Source organism: Corvus cornix, chromosome 1A (genome assembly GCF_000738735.6).
Source record: "Corvus cornix cornix isolate S_Up_H32 chromosome 1A, ASM73873v5, whole genome shotgun sequence".
NCBI classification, from domain to species: domain Eukaryota; kingdom Metazoa; phylum Chordata; class Aves; order Passeriformes; family Corvidae; genus Corvus; species Corvus cornix.
The window spans coordinates 54,307,641-54,329,683 of NC_047057.1; the positions used below are offsets into that span (position 1 = coordinate 54,307,641).

Genomic DNA, 22,043 nt, shown 5'->3' on the forward strand with positions numbered 1-22,043 from the left:
CCTCCTTTCAGTATGTGATTATGGCATTCAGTGAAACTCACTGATTATGACTGCCAATTTTCCAAGGAGCCACTCAGATGCAGTGAGAACATCCGTACCCTCCATGGACCAGCTTGGCAGAAGGGTGAATGTTTGTTTTCTGTGGAAACTGTGTTATTACCTTTCTCTTAGGGTATTGCTTCTGTGAGCTGACGTGTAATGTCTCAGTAGAGTCTGTTTAGTTTCTGTCAGTCATCCTCCTTCACATCCAGTTGATGTGAAACTATTTCAGAAGGAAGTTTGACATTGTATGTATATAACTTATGGCTCACCTCTTTGCTGCTCTCAAGTGTTGGCTCCACATTGTCCATGGCTCTGTCAATAATGTGCAAAATTCCATTGGAAGCAATAATATTTCCCTGCAAAATTTTTCCTTTTGTCCTTCCTCCTTGGATTCTAATTCTTAATTGATTATCCTGAAAGAAGCCAGGCAAGAGAGAATGAATTCTTTACACAAAATGACAGCAGAGTAAGTACACAGGTTGAACGTAGTCTAAGACCCCCTCCTGTTGCCGACACCTAAACAATTTAAATTTGGGGAGGCTAAAGATTGCTTCCAATGCCTATCAAGGAAATGGAAACAACTCCTTTTCATCTGGAATGTTCTTTTGTTTCAGGACAGCAAAATTCAGGAGAGAAACAGAGACAGGCCCTGTGGTGAATTCAGGGTACCTGAAAGTGTTCTAATGACTGCTAGTAATAAAAATCTGCCAGGAAATGATTTAAAATATTGTTGTACTTGCAAAGGTCAGCTCCTGTAATCTTGGGGGACTACAACCCATTTCCTTATATTCTATGTATATTTAAAACAACAAAATGTTGCTGATTCTGCACTGTACTGAAGCCTGCAGGAAACAAACAGGGCTCAGACAGCAAGGATATTTTCCTGTTACAAATGGAGTGTGTATTCATTAAACATACAAGATAGATATTTCTTCTCAGATGCCACTGATATACTGCAAAACATGAGAAATTCTTGATTTCAGCCTCCACATAGGCCCAATCTATTAAGAGACACATAGTGGACGAAGAACAGTAATTCCAGATTATAAAATCTAGTGTATCATCCATAGAGAACAAGTTTTTTAAACTGTGTGTTCAGACTGCCCTGATGTTTACTGACATTGGATAATCTGGGCTAATGATGAACTTTGCTATGTATCTTCCATGGTTAATTGCCATGTGTTCTGTCTCTGCTGAGGACTTCCATTTGCTGCATTGTTCCGAGGCTGCTGATGCTCAGTGGGAGGTGGGGTCTGCAGCTCAGTAGTGCTTGCTCCATGTGAGAAGTACTCACAGGTTTCCAGCATAAACTCCGGGCTTCTTTCTCCCCTTGCCATCTCTTACTTCACCTCTTAAGGGTCCTCTTAATGCCCCTCCCCTGCCCCCCCCCAGCTCTGTTGGTCATACCTGCAGATTTAAAATAATGTTAGCAAACATTTTAGACCAGTCTGTGTTAGTCTGCCAAGTCACTCAGGACTGATATATGTCTAAAGTTAATTACTTTTTCACTGGTTTTACTGGGAACTTTGATGCCAGTGAGGTTTCAAGTTTTACTTGAACTCCTTGTAGCACGTGGCCTCAGCTATGGTTTTTCATAATCCAACAGTTATCTTCACCCTGATATCTCCTGGCAGAAAGAGCTTTCCTACTCCTTGTGGAGGGAACAGGGAGCACTATTCTTGCTGTGGGAGGCTGAAAGGCCACTTACCTTTTCTCCCTTTGACATCTCTCCTGACTTGCCAGTCAAAGTATATATTACGTTAGTATTATTCAAGCTACTGGTGTTCAGTTGACCTGCAATAATATGGAGTTTAACGAAGTACTGAGCTTTCTGTTTATTTTTCAGAAGATCCTTTATCTAGAAAAGCAGAGGAACAGAGATTTATTTCAATGCAGGCTTAATCAAAAAAAAAAAAAAAAGTCATGGGTGAATGCTTTTTTGGTCTCTGCAGCTGTTACATTCTGAATTTACATGTTTTCCTGTGAAGTGATGGAGTCTGAACAAAGTGGAGACCACTCTGGGTTTCAGTTCAGCTCACATTATACCCTTATGTTCCTGCATGAGCAGTAGGTGCCTCCAGAATTGTCCTGATGTCAGTGGAAGGTGCTGACTACTTACATATCAGTCTTTTTTTTTTTTTTCACTAAAGCCTTTTTCTTTATCCCCCTTATGTAAAAGGTGACCTGCAGGCCTCCCTGCTGACAATTCAGAGCTTTGTTCAATCCCTGTCTCAGCCAAATGAAAAGACTTTGAGTATAGTCATGTAAGACAGTCCAAAACTTACTTGCGGTGTGACATTGTTCTACACTAACACACCAAATTATTCTGTTTTTCTTTCAAGTGGGAAAAAAGCAGTCTGTGGCCCGTAGATTTAAATGCGACCAGAAGTGTACTAGAGCAAATTATCTGTGTCTGCTGAATCAAAACATGACACAGATGAGATTTCTGCAGAAGCCAAATCCCCCCTGATGTGAAACCCTTTCTCTTGTTTACTTACATTTGTACCTTTGAGTCCCTTGTTTGTTGGTACAAGCACAGTAAATGGTCCCAGAGTGCTCAGTGGCCATTCGTAGGTATTGTCTTATGAGAGGAAGGAACAAAAAAGTTTAAATGCCTATTGAAAAGCTCATTCCACAAAGGGACTGTGCAAAGCTGTGAGGGAGGAATAAGCAAGAATACTATCTGTGATGATTAAATATTAATTTAAGATTCCAGAGTCCAAGACATTAAAAGGTGAGAGACAGATGAGATGTGAAATCCAGGTGCTGCTGCATATTTGACACAAAATGAGGCAAAACGTTCAGAATGCTTCTGGCAGCCTGGATTCTGTGGCATGCAGGCCAGAGCAAGGACACAAAACCGGCAGTTTCTTTGGAGATGTGTCCTTACAGGAAGACAGCCTTCTGCTTTAAATCAATTCAGTCTCCATGGGGTGAGAAATATACTGCTGATAACCTGCTGGTCCAGCAACTATCAGCAAACACATAACTGGTAATCAAAACTGATGCACTGAAAGTTAATTAGAATTCATTTACTACACAGAGGTTATTTCTGTATCCAAGACAGCAGCGTGAGAGACCACTGGTTCTGCAGCCGAAGGTATTAAATATTTCTAATATTCAGCTCTTTTTCTAGAGGTATAAAATCAGAACTGAAAAAAATCTTTACAGTTGTTACAGCTGTATTGTACAGAGAATGCATCTCAAAATTTATATGCTGTCTTACAAAAAAATCTATAAATTCTTAGCTTTTGAAAGACATCAGTGTGTAGTGAACATATTGTGAGATAACCTCTGTGGTTATCTTTGTCTTTGTAGCTTCTGGTTAGTAAATCATATGCCACACTTATGTCCAAAAATTATCTGAAGAACAGAAAACCTGGGTTGTTGATAACCCAGCATGCTGGGTGCTTTTCAGACACATGAGGAGAAATGCACAGAGAAACTGCAACTGAACTCTCACTGCTGAGGCAATGAATATTGATCTTCACTTCTGAATGTGAAAGTCACTGCCAGGTTTTGTCCTTGGCCAGATTTGGGGGATTTTTATTCCACTCTGTTCAGGAATTCATGATCTTTATTTTAATTGCTGGGCTCCATGGGATTGAGCAAATGATATTAAACAGAAGGATTTTTTCCCCCACATTTACAAGTTTAACTCAAAGATCCAGCTCAATTCTAGCAGTGTTTGTTCATAGCTCAAATTTTTGGCCATAGAGAAGATGATGAAGGCAGTTAGATTGTTAAGTTCACAAGGTAACTGGGAATGCCAGTGTTTTTGGTGGACTAGTGTGTGTCATTCTGGACCAAATCTCATTTGTCTAAAGCAGTGGGAGCAGGGAGAAGTAGTGGGATAATCCCAATTATTACAATGTGGGGCAAAATCCACAGGTGATATCAAATGATGCGTGAGGGGTGGTGGAAACATGTTTAGCACTTCTGCCTGGAAGTTCTTGCAGACTGCATTCATGGTGTGATGAGAAGAGCAGCTTTAGATGGTCTCAGGGACTTTGCAGTCAGCAGCTGTGCCATGCTGTGGGTGGCACTTTCCTGTGGCAGGGGGTGTTGGGGGATCAGTTGGGCAGGATCAGCCCTCTGGGAAAAAGCTGACCCTACTTGTGTGTGGTTACTTACCCATGAGCAAGAGGCTGGATGTCAGCTTGCCCTGCCACTGTCCTCCCGTGTTCAGCTCTTGGAGGCGTTCCATGATGTTCCCATAGCACACAAACCCATTCCCCACGGAGCCTGCCTGGCACGTGCACCTGTGAAGGGATTGGGATTTTTAGCTGTGGCTCTCAATAAACCAGTGCCAGGTGTTACCTATTGCTTCTCTGAAGGTGTTTTCAGGAAGTACTGGTGCATTGTAGGTAATTCTTTGCTTCTGCATGCTGTGGAGTGTGTCAGTGTGTGGGGCAGCCTGATGGCTGCTTGCCTGATGTGGTGGACTCCTGTCAGCTGGGCCAGGAGACAGCGGTGTCTGTCCCACAGGACCTCTTTGAATAGAGGCTATGTGCAACCTCTGCTCCCAAAATGTGGTTGCTGGAACCCAGAAATCCACTGAACCTGCCTGTCTGTGGGTGAGGAGAGAGCACAGCATAAGTGTGTGCGCTGCCATTCTTTCAGCAGGGAGGCTGTTGTGTGAAGACCTCACTTGTGACATGGGATTTGGCAGGATTAATGGTGGTTAAGGAGGGTGATGGCAGCTCATCACTCCTTGGAAAGAGCTGCATGGATTTTGTAGAAAAAGCAGTCTGGTGTCAGTCCTTTCAACAAAGCAAAGTAGTTTGGTACCCTGCCCTTTAAGTAATGCCAACATTTTGGGCAATAGAACTGGTACTTTTAACGTTATCTTTTTTTTCTGCTGCCGTACAAAGTCTCATGCTTTTTTAGGTGTATGTGTTGCTGCTGTCTCTGTTGTGGAAATAGCATCTCACGTGTTACACCCTGGCTGTCTCCTGGGGACTCCAGCCTGTGAGAGTTCCCAGTGATGTGCACCTGACCCAGCACTCTGGATGTCTAAAGCAGACTCAGGTCACGGTGCCCATGAGATGGACAGACAGACACTGGCTTTTAATAGTGCCTTTCCCTGTGAAGTCTGCAGCATGTTCCATACCCATATAAGCCCTACCCATGATGATTCATCTCTCTGGATTTTTTTTTTTTCCTAATGGTATCACTAGAGAAGGAAGATTACTTCACATGAGCAAAAGATGCCCTCTCTATAACTAATCATTTGCATGTGCTGGTTGTTAAAAACACACACTTGCTACTCACACCCCACAGTAGTATCAGCCTGATGCCAAACCCTCTCTTTTTTCCCATGTATGGTCTCTGCTGTAGCTGTATCTCTGGTGAGAGCAAGGTTTTTTGAAAATCCCCACAAGTCCCTGCCATCTGGGGTGCTGCATACAGGCTCAGAAGAGTGCTGAGATTTTGGCCAAGAGGCTCAAGCTTTGGCTCTGAGCCTGGGTAAAAATGGCAGTCTAAAAGCATCTTAAATTTTTAGGATGCTATTCTGATGGCGAATCCACTTCTTTTTAAGTGGATCTCTTGAGCAGAAAGAGTATGGCTATGGAGCCTGGAGATGAAGGGTTTACAGCTGGGAGTGAGGAGCAGCTGCTCCTTGGGAGCTGATCCCTTTTTTTCTGCTGGGGTAAGTATTGCTGTATTGCTGAAGGTAGCCCCCTTCCACTTCTGAACAGAGAAGAAAACAACTGAGGCTTCAAAGGAGCTGCAAAATAACATAGTAGAAAACAGGAACTACCCTTGAAATATGGCACAAATCAGATCTAGGTTTCAAAATAAAACTCTCCTCTCTTTTTCATCCAATGTTCGTAAAGAAGCAGGTGGGTAAACAAAATAACTTTTTTGGCTATCATTTCTGGGGGCACAGTGAACTGCAGAAAAGCCTGCCCAGTTTGAAACTTCCCTTCTGAGGACAATATTGCTCATAACTGCATGGGCATCCAAGTAACATAGTTTGGATTTGTGTGCCAGAGGAAAACACTGAGCAATTACAGATTAGCACCTATTGCATGGGACTGAACCCTTCAGCCTGTGTGTTTCCTCACTCCTTCTGATGAAGGAGTTGACTTTCTGTGGCTGGGCATGGAGAGGACCAGCTGGATGACTGACTAGATCTGTTTTGTCTTAGCTTTGTCTGGAAGACCTGCTTTGGAACTCATAGCTCTTATGGCTTTAGAGGTTTTTCTTTGGATGCACAGCTTTCTGTATGGGCTGGGTGCCTCTAAAGAGAACAGCTTTACACCAAACCCTGCTGGACCACCTAAACTCAGCTGTTTGATGTTTTCATGGTGTGCTGTACAGACAGCATAGGCAGGACTGAAAAAATAGGAACTGTCACCACTTCAGCTTACTCAGGGAAGAAAAACTGTATTGCTCCAGAACAGGAAAGCTCAGCTTTCTGTCTCCATTTTACCAAAACCTTTTATAATAGAGTTTTGATTTATGAAGCTACTAATTTCTGCATTGGAGACCTAGAAGAAAAATAAGAATGGGATTAAGAGAGAAAATAATAGAGTTTAACTGATGGAAAGGTAGCTCTGCTTGGAAACCAGAGAGGTTATGATCTAATATGCAGTGTAATTCTGCTCTGGTTGAAGCTTCATAGCTTCTGGGCAAGGCTGAACATGATTACTGTGCTGAAGCAACACTAGGGAAAGCATCAGCACTTACTCAGGAAAGATCTGTGTGGGAACATAAGACAGAGGCAACTGGGATTTTGGAGGAGGTTGCTGTGTTATATTCATAAGTCCAGTGTTTGGGTTTTTTACATCTTTGCCTGTATGAGAGATTTATTCCTGTACAAAAAACTTGGTTCTGGAGAAAGTAGAATTGTCTATGTGGGGAAAGCTAATAGCACAACTGTATCCTTAAAAAACCAAAACAAAAATAGAAAGGAAGCAATGCAGTTTTGTGGCCTCTGTCATAGCTTTGTGTTTTAGAAAAAGAAAAAAAAAAAACCCAACCAAAAAAGCCCTCCCAAATACATTTAAAATCTGGGATGCAGCCAAAATACAGTCTGCCACTTACCAGAATCTATTTATTGTGCCCACATTTACAAATCAACAGTTTTCTGTGTAAAGTTCCTCTTTCATAAATGGATTTTCCTTAGCTTAAGTTTGATTTCAATCCCACTCCATTCTTCTGTACTTGTTTTTGCCATTAAATATCATTAAATGAGATGCAAAGCATTTTTTTGTTCTTTTCCATCCCCAGTAATAAAATTATAATTTTCCCATTCTAAAATTCTCAAAACTTTCTTGGCTTTCAAAACCATGTTGTAACAGTGAAACAGCGACTAATTAGGAAAAAAGGCTCCTGATTTTGGATGCGAAATTTTATTTCAAAATTTTGGCTGATGTTGTGCAGTATGGTAGTACTCTAAATATTGTGGGAGTCTATATGAAGCAGTTTGAGTAGCATACTATGCCATAGAAGAGAACTTGGGGATATTCTAGATGAACTTGTTTGAAATGCACAATAGCTTACACAGAAGTGATGTTGATATTACCCTGCAAGGGAAAGCTGCATGATGACACAAGGACTGGCAATAAGAATACTCTGCTGAGTGAATGCTTTCTGTCTACAGATCTATATGATGATTAGTTCCTAACTTACAGTGAATGGCCTATCTTGTCCTTCATGTTCAAGCTCTCAGCTCCCAAAACCTGATATTTCAGGCACAACTCTTTAACCCAGTACCTGCCATCACTGGCCTATAGAAACATGTAAGACAAATTCTGTGGTTTAAGAGAGTTTTGTTGAGTTTAGTGTTAAGACTTTCTTCCTAACATCTGTGTAGCATATTTCTGTACAGGAAAAGCAAAGTCTGCCAGAGGTTTTTCAGTTTCCCACCTGCTTGACTCAACGGTATGAGGAGTCTGCTGAGGTTGGTGTTACTTTTACAGCATGGGGGGGGCAGATTCCCAGGTTGCATCTGTATTAGTATAGTCAGAAGAGGCAGGGCTCCAGTGCTATCCCATGACTAATGCTGATTAATTTTCAGCAGGCTGCCTGGTGTGTTTCTGGCCCACACCAAGTAGCATTTTCCCGGGCAGTGCCCAGGCACAGCTGAAGGGATAGCATGTGCCAGGGACTGCTGCCAAGAGGCAGTTACTCTGTTTTGGAAGAGACTTTAGCTGTGAGACAGACAATGCTGCTTGCCCTGAGGAAAAGAGGTTTTGGTCCCTTTTATTTACTAGTGTAGAAATGACCTCTGAGTGCTTTAAAAATAAAACTTAATAGGCATTACCAAATGGCCTGATGAAATCTAACACTATGTTAATTGGCTGACCCTAACCCCATTAAATCTTGTGATTTGTCCTTGATAAAGATGCCATTAAAGATAACTTCAGGAGGTGTTCATCCACAGGATTTGTTTCAGCAGCCCATTTACTAGGGAAGGAGGGAGAAATGGTGTGAAACTTTAATAAGCAAAAAGACTCACGCAATCTGTCCTGGTGCAACTGTTAAGCATTTAGCTTTTTTGTGGCAGGTGTTGTTTGTTTCACAGATGTCCATCATACTGCAGCCTTTCCCAGGTACAAAGTTGGTATAATGCTCCTTGCATTCACAGTGGGACTGAATCAGAAGGATGTGAGAGGGGAAAGAACATTAGCCATGCAGAAACTGTGGATTTCAGCATGATTTCTGGTACTAGGGCTTGAACACAGTGTCTTAGTTAATTACCTGATGAGTTCAGACGCAAATATAAAGCTTATATTTGTACACAAGAGCCTGGGTTTCAGCCACGTGCACTTCACTGAAATATGACCACAAACTGCAAAACAACCCTGGATGATCAAGTCCCTTTTTGGCTCTTCAGGCTGTCCAAGCAGACCAGGCTTTTTGAAGTCTCGCTTTTTTGATGGTGTGAATATTACACACGGAAATTGGAGCCAGTTCCCAACATCAGGAATAATATGCAATCTTTATAAAGTGCTGTTCATTGATTGCTTTCAAAGACCCAGATTGCTTCTTTCCTAAATAAACTAAATTAAGAGATGTATCTGTGGTACCTGTATAAGGACTCTACTGGTCCTGCAAGTCCTCTGGGTTCAGAGATACAAAATTTAACTGGGAGATTTATTTCAATGCCTCCATTTTGGGGAAGCAAATCGTAGCCAAAATATTCCCAGAAGAAAGAACACTATTGCCATTTCTCTTTTCAGAGGGGAGATAAAAGGACTCCCTCCTGATCACCAGCAGGGTTTATGTCAAAACTAGGAGTAGCATTTGATTTCCTTGAGACCTATTTCCATACCCTCATGGCTTCTTTTCGGAGAAAAGGCGTTATTTCTTCTCGGGCAGTTACACTCACCTTTCCTGGACCATCATAGATGCAAATGCTGGACTGTGCAGGGCAGCTCCCATGTGCTGCTTGACAAGGGTCTATGGGCAGGCAGATTTGACCATCCCCTCTGTAACCTTCCCGACAGATGCATTTGTGTTGGTTTGGCCCCAGGTAAACACAGTTGGCATTAGGATCACAGACCTTTTTGGAGCACGGATTGATAGCTTGTGAAAAAAGAAGTGAAGTAAATGAATCATTGCCCACAGTTCTAAAATTGAAGACAAGGATTTAATAGAGCACCTCGATGCCAAACAAAGCCTGGGCAGACTAAACTTTTCCTAACAGCCAAGTCTGAAGTATTGTGGAGGCATGGAGATGGAAGGGAGGAATGTATTTATGCTAAGGTAGCAACCAACTGTTTGCTTTTGAGCAGAAATGATCTCTTAACTAGGCAAATCGAGTCATAAACAGATTAGAACATGTAACGTGCTCATTAAAATATCACAACTATTTCCTTGTTCTCTGGTGGATTTTAACTGGAGAGATATGAGGTCTGTACAAGCTTTAAGCATGTTAGGTCAGTTGGAAAATATTTCTCAATACAACAGGCCTTCACTGTTTTCTTTCCGGTGATTAAACAATATAATGTCATCGGTTCAGCTGTATGGAAAACTGGCCAGCAAAAGCTTTAGTCTTCCACACTGTTCTACTTTCAGGACTGCACACTAAAAGCTTTCTAGTTATTTCCCTGAACCATTTTTGAGGCAATGGCACTGCTTGTTCTTTTTCAAAATCAAGCAGTGCTTGTAGAGCATCTTCTCACACCTTTGTGTGCAGGTTAGGTTAAGGTTAAGCACACATCCTATCTAGAAGATGGCATGCCCTGGACACACCTAAAAAGTGGTGCTTCTCACTGTTTTCCCCTCTTCTCCCTTTCTTTCCCTTCAGCTGGGACTGATCTGAGCCAACATCTACTAAATTGTTCTTCCAGCATCAAAGTAAACAATATTCTTTGTTGCAATTGGTCTAGAAAGAAGAACAGGTACTATAAGCCATAAGGTGAATAGAGAAAAGAAAATCTGATTCTTGTGCAGTTAATTTGGGCATTCAGTGGCAAGTAGAGGAGTCTATAAAGACACTTGCAAGGTAGCCTTTACCTCTAGCTGAGAAGCTATTAGCTTTGTTTCATGAAAAACAGGAACGCTAAAATGAAATTTACTTGCCTGTATAGTTTGTCCTTGCTGATGGAACTGAGCTGCCACATGATGGATGCTCAATAAATATAAGCCCTTGGTTGCTGTTGCTGATTTTATGGAAGCAAGCTATGAGATTGAGCTCTACCAAGCAGAGGGATATGACAGGAGTGGATTTGTAAGCCCTGATGACCCAGTATCCACCTTATGTATTTCAAGGGGGTTTACTAGCTTTAGGCTGGTTGCATGGACTGAAACTTGTTAGCAATTGGATGGACATGCTTCTGAAGCACACTTTAGGATTTAGTTTCATCCTGAAGGAATCTAGTTTGTGCTTTGGGATATGAACCCCAGAAAAATTAGACGGTGAGATGTGGTTCAAATGCACATTCCTTATCCGAGCTGTAACACTAACGGTGGTATATTCAAAGAACTGGGCAGACACGGAAATTACTCACGTTCACACTGTGTACTGTCCCCGTGGAAGCTGGGCAGACACATGCATTGAAGTTGTCTTCCATCCTCCCCTGAGGCAGCACACCTGGAGTTCGCAGGGCACTGCAGCGCCTCGCATTCGGCTATCGCTGAGGGACAGAGGGGACAGGCTGAGCTGTGCCTGCACGCTGTGAGGCTTTCAAGTTCAGTGTAGGTTTGGCTGATTTTGCATGAATAACCTGAGACTGATTTATCCTTCCCAGTTCTAACTGTATCACAGCTGTTGAATACATCTCCTGTGGAAAATGATCTACTTACGCTGATCGCAACGGAGCCCTTTGTATCCAGACAAGCAAGTGCATCTTCCATCCCCTGTAATTCCACTGTTGCATACTCCATGAATGCAGTCACAAGCTGGAGGGAGAAATGGATTTGCTTTACTGAATAATAATGGTGTTTGGAAAGACATAATTAGTGGCTACTCATAGCAAAGAGTGTCCCGGCCAACAGCTTTGGCCAAACCAAGCTTTGACCCAAGTGCCTGAATTTATAGGCTTCCATTACTGAGAGGATCAATACTTGCTGTTGCTTACAGCAGTCAATAATGCACTAATTTTGGAAGGCAGTTAAGAGCCCAGGGTCTGAAAATCTTCAGGATGTAATCTGTAAGCACCAAACTGACTTGTTGCTAATTCCATAAAACTTGTAAAATTTGACAAAATTTGAGTCTGAAGCTAAAATTGGATATAATGTGTAATATAGACAACTTTAATAATGGTTAACCTATTGCTTGTTTTTGCTTCAACTCTGTTTGTATGGCTCAAGCACCTCAAGAAAAGATGAGTTTTGTGACTTTTTTTCCCCCTCCTCAAACAGAATTTATTTAGTTAAAAGCATAATTAATCACTGTGGAGATCTCAGGCTTCTTTCTTCCTATATTCTCTCATTTCTGGTTATATTCTGTTTATAAACCCAGTGACAATATGCACACAAGATGATGCATTCACAGTCCAGGTGACTATGAGACCCTTCTATAAATAATTTTTGAAGCCTTAAGTATACTCAAAAAGCTTTGTAGTTATAACTGTTTGAATTATGGCAACGATGCTTTTTAAAAAGGCCATTTAGATTTATACTTGGAAAAGTCTAAAAGATGTACAGAATTGTATTGCTGACTTCATGTTTAAGCTGCAGTGATGTAGCATATCCTCTTCCCTTTAAAAACATAGCCTGTCTTCATGCAAATCACCTGCACTAATTAATTAATAACTTCCTACCTATGTTGGTAGTCATTATATAAAACCCAGGAATGTCTAAGGTATTACTGAAAATCAGTTAGCCACAGACGAACATTGTTTATATTTTATTTATTTTAGAACACTTGGAGGAGTGCAAATATCTGAAAGCTGAAGTGTAAAATATTGCTTAAACTAATATGTAACTGAATCCTCCAGTAGGTTCTTGGAAAAGAATTACATTTATGATATTGAATCCATTCAAGGAGACTATTCTCATGGAAATGTTTGCTCAGTTACATTTCTGTGTATCAACACTGGCATCCAGTGGACAGCTGGTGGAAAAGGGGCCTTTGTGGCAGTGGTGTAGGATTAGTGTAGAAAGGCCAACACAGATTATTTAAATTGAGACCATTTGTGACTCTTTAGAAGTAACATTATGTAGATCTTGAGGGAACAAAAGGAGTTTCTTAGAGATAAACAACTATTACTACTTAAGAATAAGACTGTTTTAAAAATGTTTCTCAGGCAGTTTTCTGGTTTTTCAGGGTAATTTTCAGCAAGGGTCAGGAAGTTAAAATAGTAAAGACTATTAAGAAACAGGCAAAAGTGGAAAATGTTATATGCATATATATACTTGTGATACAAGTACATTCTACAAAGTGCACACAGCTTTCAGACTTCCACTTCTGATAGGTGCATGGCTAATCAGTGAATTCATCAACCACCCAAACCCCAAAATTATACTAAACACACCATTTTTCACACTTCTGACAGAATTATGTATCTCCCTGGCACAGAATAGAGTGAAGAGCTCTATTTCCTTTCCCCATCATGTTCTCTGAGGCAGACAGCAGCTCTTACTGGGAAATCTTTGGGCCCTCTACCCATTTCACTGTGATTTCTTAGAGTCTGAATACAGCTTTCACTCCCTTCTTTTCCTTAACCAAGTAAAGAAAGTTCAAACTTACCTGATGTGCAGTCAGGACCAAATAAATTGTCTTCAGCACATTTTTCACAGGCTGTCCCACCAAACCCTTTCTGTGAATTACACAATGGAAATCAAAACTTAAGTTTCTCATCTATGTCTAGACAGATAGGTGTATGCTTAGCAGGCTGAAAACAGCATCTTTTGCTGCCAAAAGAAAATAACATGAAAGTTTCAATCAGTAGCTACCACAATCTAGAAAACATGGTCTTTTGAACAATCTTGCCCCCACATCTTTTTAAAAAAAATTTGTAGATCTTCAAATCAGATATTCTGAATGTAAAGTTAACAGTGAAGTATTGTAATCAGGCCTAATGTCCAAATCAGGCTTACAATTATTGGGTTGTATTTTCTGGCTAATTCTACCTCTGTCTCTTTTTCTTGTTCCCCCAGAAGAGGACTTTGGATCTAAGGATGAACCAGTAGAGGGGGAGGTAGAAAAGATTAATTTGAATTATTTCTTTAAAATCTTTTTGCCTGAGTTTAAGCACTACACATTGCACTCTCAGCAAAGGAACAACATATGGAGAGTATAGCCCCATGTATAAGTACTTTCTATTTAGGGCAAAAAGTCGCAAGTAATAGCACAATTTAAAAAAATAGAGGAAGTCAATACACTTGTCTCAGGAAGGCAAGATGAAAGAACTTTTTATAATTTCACCCAAACCTTCTCAAGTCTGTAGAAGTAATAGCGTGAAGATTAGTGCAATTCAAGCAAAGAATGAACTCCAAGCTGATCATCTCTGCTGTTTCTGGAATACTTTCCTTTAAAGTATTTATACAGTGGAACATGCATTATTTTTCAGCACAACTTACATTGCTGTATTTTTTTTTCATTTAAAACAAAGGATGTACCTGACAAGTGCATGTTCCATTCCCAGTTATGCCCTGTGAGCAGCGTCCTCTCCCATTGCATGGTGATGCAGCTCCTCCTGGACATGCTGGAAATGACAGTGTTTGAGCCATCAGTCACCTTGCTCTGATCCATGTGCTCCCCCTGAACCCTACAGGTGACAGCCTTGGCAGCTGCCGGGTTTTGGGCCAGACAGGGACCCTGGGTGACAGCTGCTGTTTTGCAGCTACCTGAATCTCTTCACCAGAGTCTTAACATCAGCAGAGACCATCACACTCTCTTACCTGGGAATTTAGGCTAGTGACTGAAGTAAAAGGATTGAACAAAAAATAATTCTCTTTTTCTAAAATAGCATATGGTTTTGTCCCTGCTGATCTACCCCTGTCTGCAGACATCCTAAGCTGTTGGCTTTTCTGATACAAGTGGAGCTTGCCTGACCACTCCTGTGTGTAGGTATAACTCTGATGGATTGAAAATTTGTTCTCAGGATTTTATTTGATGCCAAGTTAGAGTTTAATAAGCCTTTTTTTTTTTTCCCCCGCACCAAAAATTACATTTGCTTTACGTGGAATTTTTTTCCTTTTCCCTGCTATCTCCATAAGACTGTGATAATTGATCCAAATGGTCTTGGAAATTGAAATTCATATATCTTACAACCAAATCCTGTCCAAGGAACTGTGATCACTGTTCAAACTTGTATGCCAAAGGTGCGTTATGCTCTTCAGAGCTTCTGGTTCTAAAACCATGGTTACAGGCAGTGGTATAGAAGGTGAGAGAGTCTGAACAAAAACCCCAGCCAGCAGGATGAGATAAGAAAAAATGACCGTATTTCCCAATAAAAATAGTTTAATTTTTTTTTTTGTCTGAAAGGTTTCAAGATTCAAAGATTTACTGAAAGATTGCCTACAGGAAATGCACATTACAGTGGTTTTTAGTCAGATCGTTCTGTCAAATTTTCTCTCCTGTGTGGATACCCTTATTTTTCCGCAATTGTCCTGCCCCTCCTTGGAAATGATGTATTAACTCTTATCCATAAGCCTTTCCTTCCTGTAATTAGAACTCCCATTAGGTACCATAATTTTGATGCAGGTGGTATCTAAATGTACCAAACTCCTACTGGCCTCACAGGTACTCTGCTGTACCTTACTGGTAGATTTATTGCTTATAAAGAGTCTCAGAGTTTGTTCTGTGTGGGTGGAGATGGGCAGCACCAGATTTATGCTCCCCCTGCCTAAGTTAATCCTGATTTAGATAATGTGGAAGTTCTAGTAAAAATGAATTTGGTTTGGACAGAGTGGTGAGCAAATAAGTGCATGTGCATATGTGCACACCTAATTCCACTGAAAGCTTTGGCTTTATACCAATCTGTTAAAATTTCTTAATTTATTCCCTAATGTAGCCTGAGGTCTATTGTATCCCGTAAGATTCTTGTGAAAAACCAATGCATTTAAAGATGAAAATTTTAGTGCTGTTTATCTCATACGTGCTGTTTTAAGAATTTAGGTTAAGTAACTACAACTGAGGGAAAGTAATAAATACATATACTTTAATCTTTAAACTTGCTTTTAGTGAATCTTGTTTTCTGGCTACTGTATGATAGCTAAATCTTATCTTTAGGACTTATGGTAACTGTTTAATATTTGCACAGAATGGAAAAAAATTTACTTGCACTGATGCTTTTATTGAGCATGCAAGGATAGAGAAAAACCAGAGTTCATGGTATAATTCCTAGGAAAAGTTACTTTAAAATTGTTGACAAAGCAGGTTTTTTTTGCCGTTGGTATTCATTGCACTCCTCCTTGTCTTCACTATATCTTATCTCTTGTTTTGATACCAGCACCAAGGGGCAGCTTTATCAGAAGTTGGTTAAATTACCATATTGTTGTACAAGTTTGGCCAGGCAGATAAAGTGCTTCCTGCAACCAGCCACAGGAGGCAGTTCTGGGACACTGGAGCAGGGCTGGCACAGTCACCTGCTGACACTCTGGGAAGACCTTGGCTTTTATCGAGGATGCTTTTTGAAAAGCAGTAAGAAAGAGATGCTCTTGCTTATCTGTGAGAGTGTGAAGGCCAAATCTTTGAATCTAGGCCAAAAGAGCCTAAATTTATCAGCTTTATTGTTTTGCCTCACTGAGTTAAATTCAGCACTTTCCAAGCATTGTCAAATGCAGCCTCTTAAAATACTTCTCTTCACCCGACTCCCTGTGAGGCTGAAGCAGTGAGTAGTACTTGTAAAGATGTATTTTGGACCATATAATTTGACAGCTTTAAATCTAGTATCTTTTTCTTGGCCTTTATTTTTAGTTTCCCAATTTTCCCTTGCTTTGTTCTTCCACTGCTTTCTACTCGGTTGGTCATGCCACAAATCTTTCAGTTGGTACCCAGGCTTTTCTTTGGAGCCATAGAAATATTTGCCCAGAGCAGGAAGTTGTGTTGGGGTAGGGAGTAGCTCTGCCCGCTGTAGTACCTGTGGCTGGATGATGCTGGCAGTGTTGAAAGGCTGTACGCTTCCCCCCTGGACCTTTTCTGACCCTCTACTTTTGACTTTATGACTTTTTACAGAGGGATTGGTATGCAGCTGGATGGCTTGGTGTGCTTTGTGGGGAGGGAAGGGGACAAAAGATCTTTCACTCACATGTGTGTTTCAGCATGTGCTATCATTTAAGGAAGTCCGAGTGCTATTTAAGACCTAATTTTATCCTTGCCATCAGATGCTAAATGTGCAGTAAACCCCTAGTCAGGGATTTTTGCCTGGCCTCAGGAAGGACTGTCTTTCCTCCAAACACTTCAAGTTGTGCAGTATTACTATTGCAGAGGTTGTGATAACATAGAGATAACTATTTTTTTTTCCTCCAAATGAAAGCAGAAACAATGCTGAGACCTTGATTCTTTGCTTTTTTGGGTCAGGAAGTTTGTCCAAAGCAAGAGAGGGCTTCCTTGCTTTTTCAGCCTTTTTCACACAGTGGTGCAGGCAGGGCTCTGACTCTGGGACAGGGGACCCTCTCCAGAAACATTGATGTCCCTTGTGTGGCTGCCCAGAGCACCCTGGTAATGGGAGGATGAGCACTGAGGCTGCCTTTGATGGTGGGATGCAAACCACCACACAAGTCACTCTTTCCAGAAGACATGAGCACACACTAGGCACTCAGCTCTCAGCCTGCCTTTTCTCTTGCAGTAGCTGTGAGATGCAGTTGGACTGCTTTCCCTTTGCAGATAAATGACTGGTATTTAAGTAATAGCTTGGGTTAAAATCGTACTTTTTTTAAAATCTAATTTTTGGACAAGGGGACTTCACAGGCATTGAAACAGACCTTGAGGCCCTTAATTAAAGGAGGAAACACTCTGGCTGGGCAGGGAAACTTCTTCTGTGGGTCTGGATGCCCATCTTGGTAGCCTGACATTTTATGCACTTGTAGAGATGCTGAAAAGCTTTTCCTGAGGAAGGGGCAGCAGGAGGGGAGGCACTCCTGATTTCCTTTCTTCAATAATGGCCTTCAGCATTCACTGGCAGTTCAAGAAACTCTTTCTTGAACTGGAAGAAAAGATCACCCCTGCATCACAAAGCAAAGAATTAAAGAGATTTGGAAATATTGCAGATGTGGATGAGGGTGGTTTGGACCTAAAATGAAACATTTAAATATTTGTGGTTTGAAAATCTTTATTTTTAAAATCTGTTGTGGGGATCCTCCCGAATGAAATAATTTTTCAGGCATTGACTGAAACGATTTATTTTGAAAATCTCAAAATCAGGGAGATTTTCTGAGGCTCTTTAAATTTTTCTATGAATTTTTCTTTCTAAATGAAACTTTGAATATCTGTTTTCCTTCAAATCCTCTAAGTTTTAGCTGAAAACTGCTATTTATTTCTACTTCTATAACAAGCTCTGAGGAGCAAACTTTTCACAGCAGTAGTTTCTAGAAAGATGAAAAGTCACTGCTTTATTTCTCTTTGAATTCCATATGAAAATAAAACCCCCAAAGACCAAACCAACTCACCCATGCAGTCTGGGCCCCAGTGTCCCTGGCAGCACTCGGGTTGTTCAAATTCCTTCACACAATGATGCCGACAGCCCGGAAAAGAAAGTGTGTAAGCTTTAATTTCCAGGTAATACCTGTGGAAAAGAAGTTAGAGCTGCTTTAAAGTACTTACAGTCCCTTGTGGAGAAAAAGGAAATTCTTAACTTCCTCTTTTCCCTTCAGTGTCAGAAAAGAGCACTTTAAGCTTAGTTGCATTGATCTGCCTTTTTTTCTTCTTCATTAAAATATACATTGAACATCAAGGTCTAAAAAGACCCTTGGAGCTGTTTCTTTTGAACAGTGTATTTATCTTCCCACCCTAACCTAAATACAGCACTTTTCTCTAAGTTGTAATTTGAAACTGTTTTAAAATTATTAAAAAAATTATTTAATATCAGGGTTCTTTAAGTGCTAAATAAGCTCAACATAGTTACGTTTTCTCTAAAATACAGCTTTTTCTTTTCTTTCCAGTCTGAATGGCAAGATTTCAAATTGGTTTACAGATATCTCTTCCTGCCCTTCATGCCCACAAGGCCCCTATCCAGGAGTTTGAAAAATACATTATTTATATGAGATTAATACATAAATATCATATGATAATATATTATCATATATTTAATAATGTTAATATTATATGTGAATATATTTATCATATATTTTTGTATCATTCATATTAAGTATGCAGAATGAAGAGATTCTGTGATGTTATTCAAGAGGAAATCTGATGGACCATCAATAACAATGTTTATTTTCCTCATATCACTTGATGATTCACTTCAAGCATCAAATACTCTGAATGCAGCTTGAGTTCTGGAGTTGGTGAAGCCAATGGCAAATGTTCCATAAGAAAATTGCATAGACTAGAGCATTTTTGATATGAATGAATACTTTCTAATTCATGGAGAACAATATTCATGGAGAAAAGCCCTGACAGAGGAGATACCTGCAGTCTGGTGTGCCAGTCCCATTGGTAATTTTGGTGTAACCAGCAGGGCACTGGGTGTCAAGGTTTAAAGAGCAAGGTACACATTTGGTTTTCATTCTAATGAGCAGCTTCTGATCACAGTGCTTCTTCACCTGCAATAGGAGAAGAATAATTAAAAAGAAAGAAAAGCACTACCCTGAGTGACATTGCTGAAAAATGACAAATTTGACTCAGCTTTGTTCTCACTCATGGCTGCAAGCTCTTTTCTGTTCAGCAGGAGCTAAACAAGGTTAGATCATGTATTAGTGCTTTGCAGTAGCTTTGTCTGCACAAAATATGTCCAACCACTGCAGGATAAACCCTTCTAACTGTAATATTTTTCCTAGGAGTGCTTTATCAAAAATTCTAAGTTTGTCAGACTTAAAAGCCAGGTTACAGAGACCACATATCCTGTGGGGTGTTAGTTCCAAGGCTGCTGACAAGTGCCTTCTCCACTCAAAGGCAAAATTAAGCAAGGTGTGTTCCACACCACCGGCCTGTGGAACAAAGATTGCTCTCAAAAGTGGGTTTTGTGTTATCAGCACCACCATAGTGATCTAAAGAGCTATGGCTGTTATTTTCAAATTGCTGTCAAAGAATGACATCTAGCTTTGCATTTGAGTCTGGTGGGGGTTTTTGGCCTGGCCCCACCAGAGCGCACTGAGAAGAGCAGCCTCCTCTTTTTTTTTAAACCTGTTTTTATGTATCTATTTTAAAACAATAAGTCTTTGCTGAACTGCATCTAATGTTGGCTTCATCTTCTTTCTTCTTGGCATTTGTAGAAGTAAGTTCATAATTCACAAATGGTAAGAAATGACCTAATTCAGAGTATGGTTTTGAAAAACCAGCAACATAACCCTGTGCAGTCCAGAGACTACGGGACCTTCTGGGCACATGTGGGATGCTGCAGCCTCTGCAGAACCTCACAGCCGGTCTGGGTGGGTACCCTGGCACCTTGGTAGGATTTCTACATGTCCTGTGATGGTCCTGGATGAAGCCTTCACTCAGCATTTTCTCCCCATGACAGCCAGACGTTTCAGCAGCAAAGTTTGTGAAGATATACCAGAGACACTGATAAGGAGATTTAGCTTCATAAACTCTGAGCCACTATATGGGATTGCCATCACCCACTTATAAGCACATTTCAGCATCTATTTAGTTGTCAAATTTTAGTCTTCATAAGTGTACTGTGAAATCTGGTCAGGGTAACATTGAAATATTTGGGTAGTGAAACCCTTTTGTTGTGTAGATGCTTTTCAGGTGTCTTTGAAGTAAAAATGTGACTTTTTTCCAGATGTGGGTATAATATGGGTACAGCTTGAAAAGATATTTGGTTGTCATCAAAAAAGTGCCCCACAAAATTTCATTTTTGGAACATTACATTCATTGGGAGTTTTGAAAAGGAAACATTTAAATAAAAATAACTTATGTCCTTTCCCTACCACCAGCTGTAAACCACTATTTGTTTTGGAATCGTAGCATTATTTCCACTTTCTCCCATTTCCTCATTTTCCCTTTTTGCTTTTAGGGAAAATGGAAGAAAGTTGACTTTTTAGTGTCTCTTGTTTTTTTTGGTTTTGTTTTTTTTTTTTTTTTTTTAAGAAAAAGAATAACTTTATCATATTTCCCGGTACATTTTGTACATTTCAATGTATTTTTCCATTTAAAAACTGCAACCAGCCAACAACAACAGCAACAAAACACCTGAGTGTCTTCCCTTTCCCCCTCCTAATTTCTCTCTGTCCTTTTGTTTCCTCTTCTAAATGTGTTCTGCCTCTCTACAAGTGTGGTGAAAACAGATGTTGAGAAATTCCACAGGTTCATAGTATTTGTACATGACAAATGCACCACTTCCCCAGAAGTGTACAAATCCTTTAATTACACTTATAACTTTGTTTTATTACTTCAAATAGCTCAATTCCTTAGATTGTTTTTCCTTACCTGTCTAGCATAGCTTTTCTTTCTTGTAGTCAGTAGGAACAGATAATTTTCACTATAGAAGAATTTCTGCTTTCATCTCCTGACTTGTGAGAAATCCCAATCAATTTCTTTTGATAAATGCATAATTTACAGTCTTTTGACACCTTTGCCATTTTTAGAGACTTTTTCAGTGTACTCATGCTACATAATTCGAGCCAAATTCTCACACACAATAAACAGATGCATTTCTGTTATTTCAGAGGACTGAACTACAGAGCTCTTAGGTTATAATTAATTGTCATATACACCAGTGACTGTTAAAGTGGGTTTTTCTTCTATAAGATATAGTATCTGATAACTGTTCTCTCTATAATACAGAGTAATATAGACAAATAACAATCCATTACATAAAAAGCTGCTTCTTACCTCATCTTGGACTTGTGATGTCAAACATAATTTCACTGCAACCAAAAAAGCAAAAAAGAATAAAAAACCTGGACTTTTTTCCATTGTGAATTGGACTTTTTCTCTTTCAAGCCCTCCACACATGAAAACTCAATTTCTGATGTAAAATGGTGGTTAGAGGTGCTATTTCTTCTGCATTCTCAGGCAAATACTTTAACAGGAGTCTTGTCTTCCCCAAGGTAAATGAGTGAAGGATATGGCATGTGGAGCTTGCCCAGGCAGGAGAGATTCCAAAATGCAGGGTATTTGCTGAAAGTTTTCACTGGAAAGCTGGATAAAGCCTCCCTCACTGAATGACAGGATATCCTGACAGGGCTCTGTTCATTTATTCCTCTCTCTGGAGCTGTTGATAGTACAAAACCAAGGACACTGAACTGTTATGACAGAAGATGATTTCTTCTTTTAGGTGAGCGTGGATAGGGGGCTGGAGTAGCTACTGGGCTTCTTATTATTACAGTTATCTAACTGATCTAAGGGAGAGCAAAGGGTCTCTGGAAGTTGGCTTATCAGCCCTAATAACATAAGGGTGGGTTCCCCCAGTGGGGCTCTGGGAGGAACACCACTGACTTTATCTCAGGAGGCCAAAAGAACATCTTCCAGCTTTGGTTAGCTGGAT

The 22,043-nt window shown here is 40.3% G+C and overlaps 1 protein-coding gene across 1 annotated transcript in view; it reads right to left on the minus strand.

The window, feature by feature from the left end:
- Nucleotides 1-21,789, minus strand: part of STAB2 (stabilin 2) — a 77,790-nt gene extending 56,001 nt beyond the window's left edge. The window contains exons 1-13 of the mRNA XM_020584738.2: nucleotides 21,389-21,789; nucleotides 19,022-19,155; nucleotides 18,058-18,173; nucleotides 14,065-14,150; nucleotides 13,193-13,262; nucleotides 11,305-11,400; nucleotides 11,010-11,135; nucleotides 9,386-9,582; nucleotides 8,513-8,646; nucleotides 4,177-4,304; nucleotides 2,541-2,623; nucleotides 1,751-1,900; nucleotides 312-455 (exon numbers count right to left, since the gene is read on the minus strand). Of these exons, the coding sequence (XP_020440327.2) occupies nucleotides 312-455; nucleotides 1,751-1,900; nucleotides 2,541-2,623; nucleotides 4,177-4,304; nucleotides 8,513-8,646; nucleotides 9,386-9,582; nucleotides 11,010-11,135; nucleotides 11,305-11,400; nucleotides 13,193-13,262; nucleotides 14,065-14,150; nucleotides 18,058-18,173; nucleotides 19,022-19,155; nucleotides 21,389-21,511 (1,587 nt within the window). The 5' untranslated portion in view covers nucleotides 21,512-21,789. The remainder of the gene's footprint in view (nucleotides 1-311; nucleotides 456-1,750; nucleotides 1,901-2,540; nucleotides 2,624-4,176; nucleotides 4,305-8,512; nucleotides 8,647-9,385; nucleotides 9,583-11,009; nucleotides 11,136-11,304; nucleotides 11,401-13,192; nucleotides 13,263-14,064; nucleotides 14,151-18,057; nucleotides 18,174-19,021; nucleotides 19,156-21,388) is intronic.
- Between the last annotated feature and the right edge of the window lie 254 nt (nucleotides 21,790-22,043).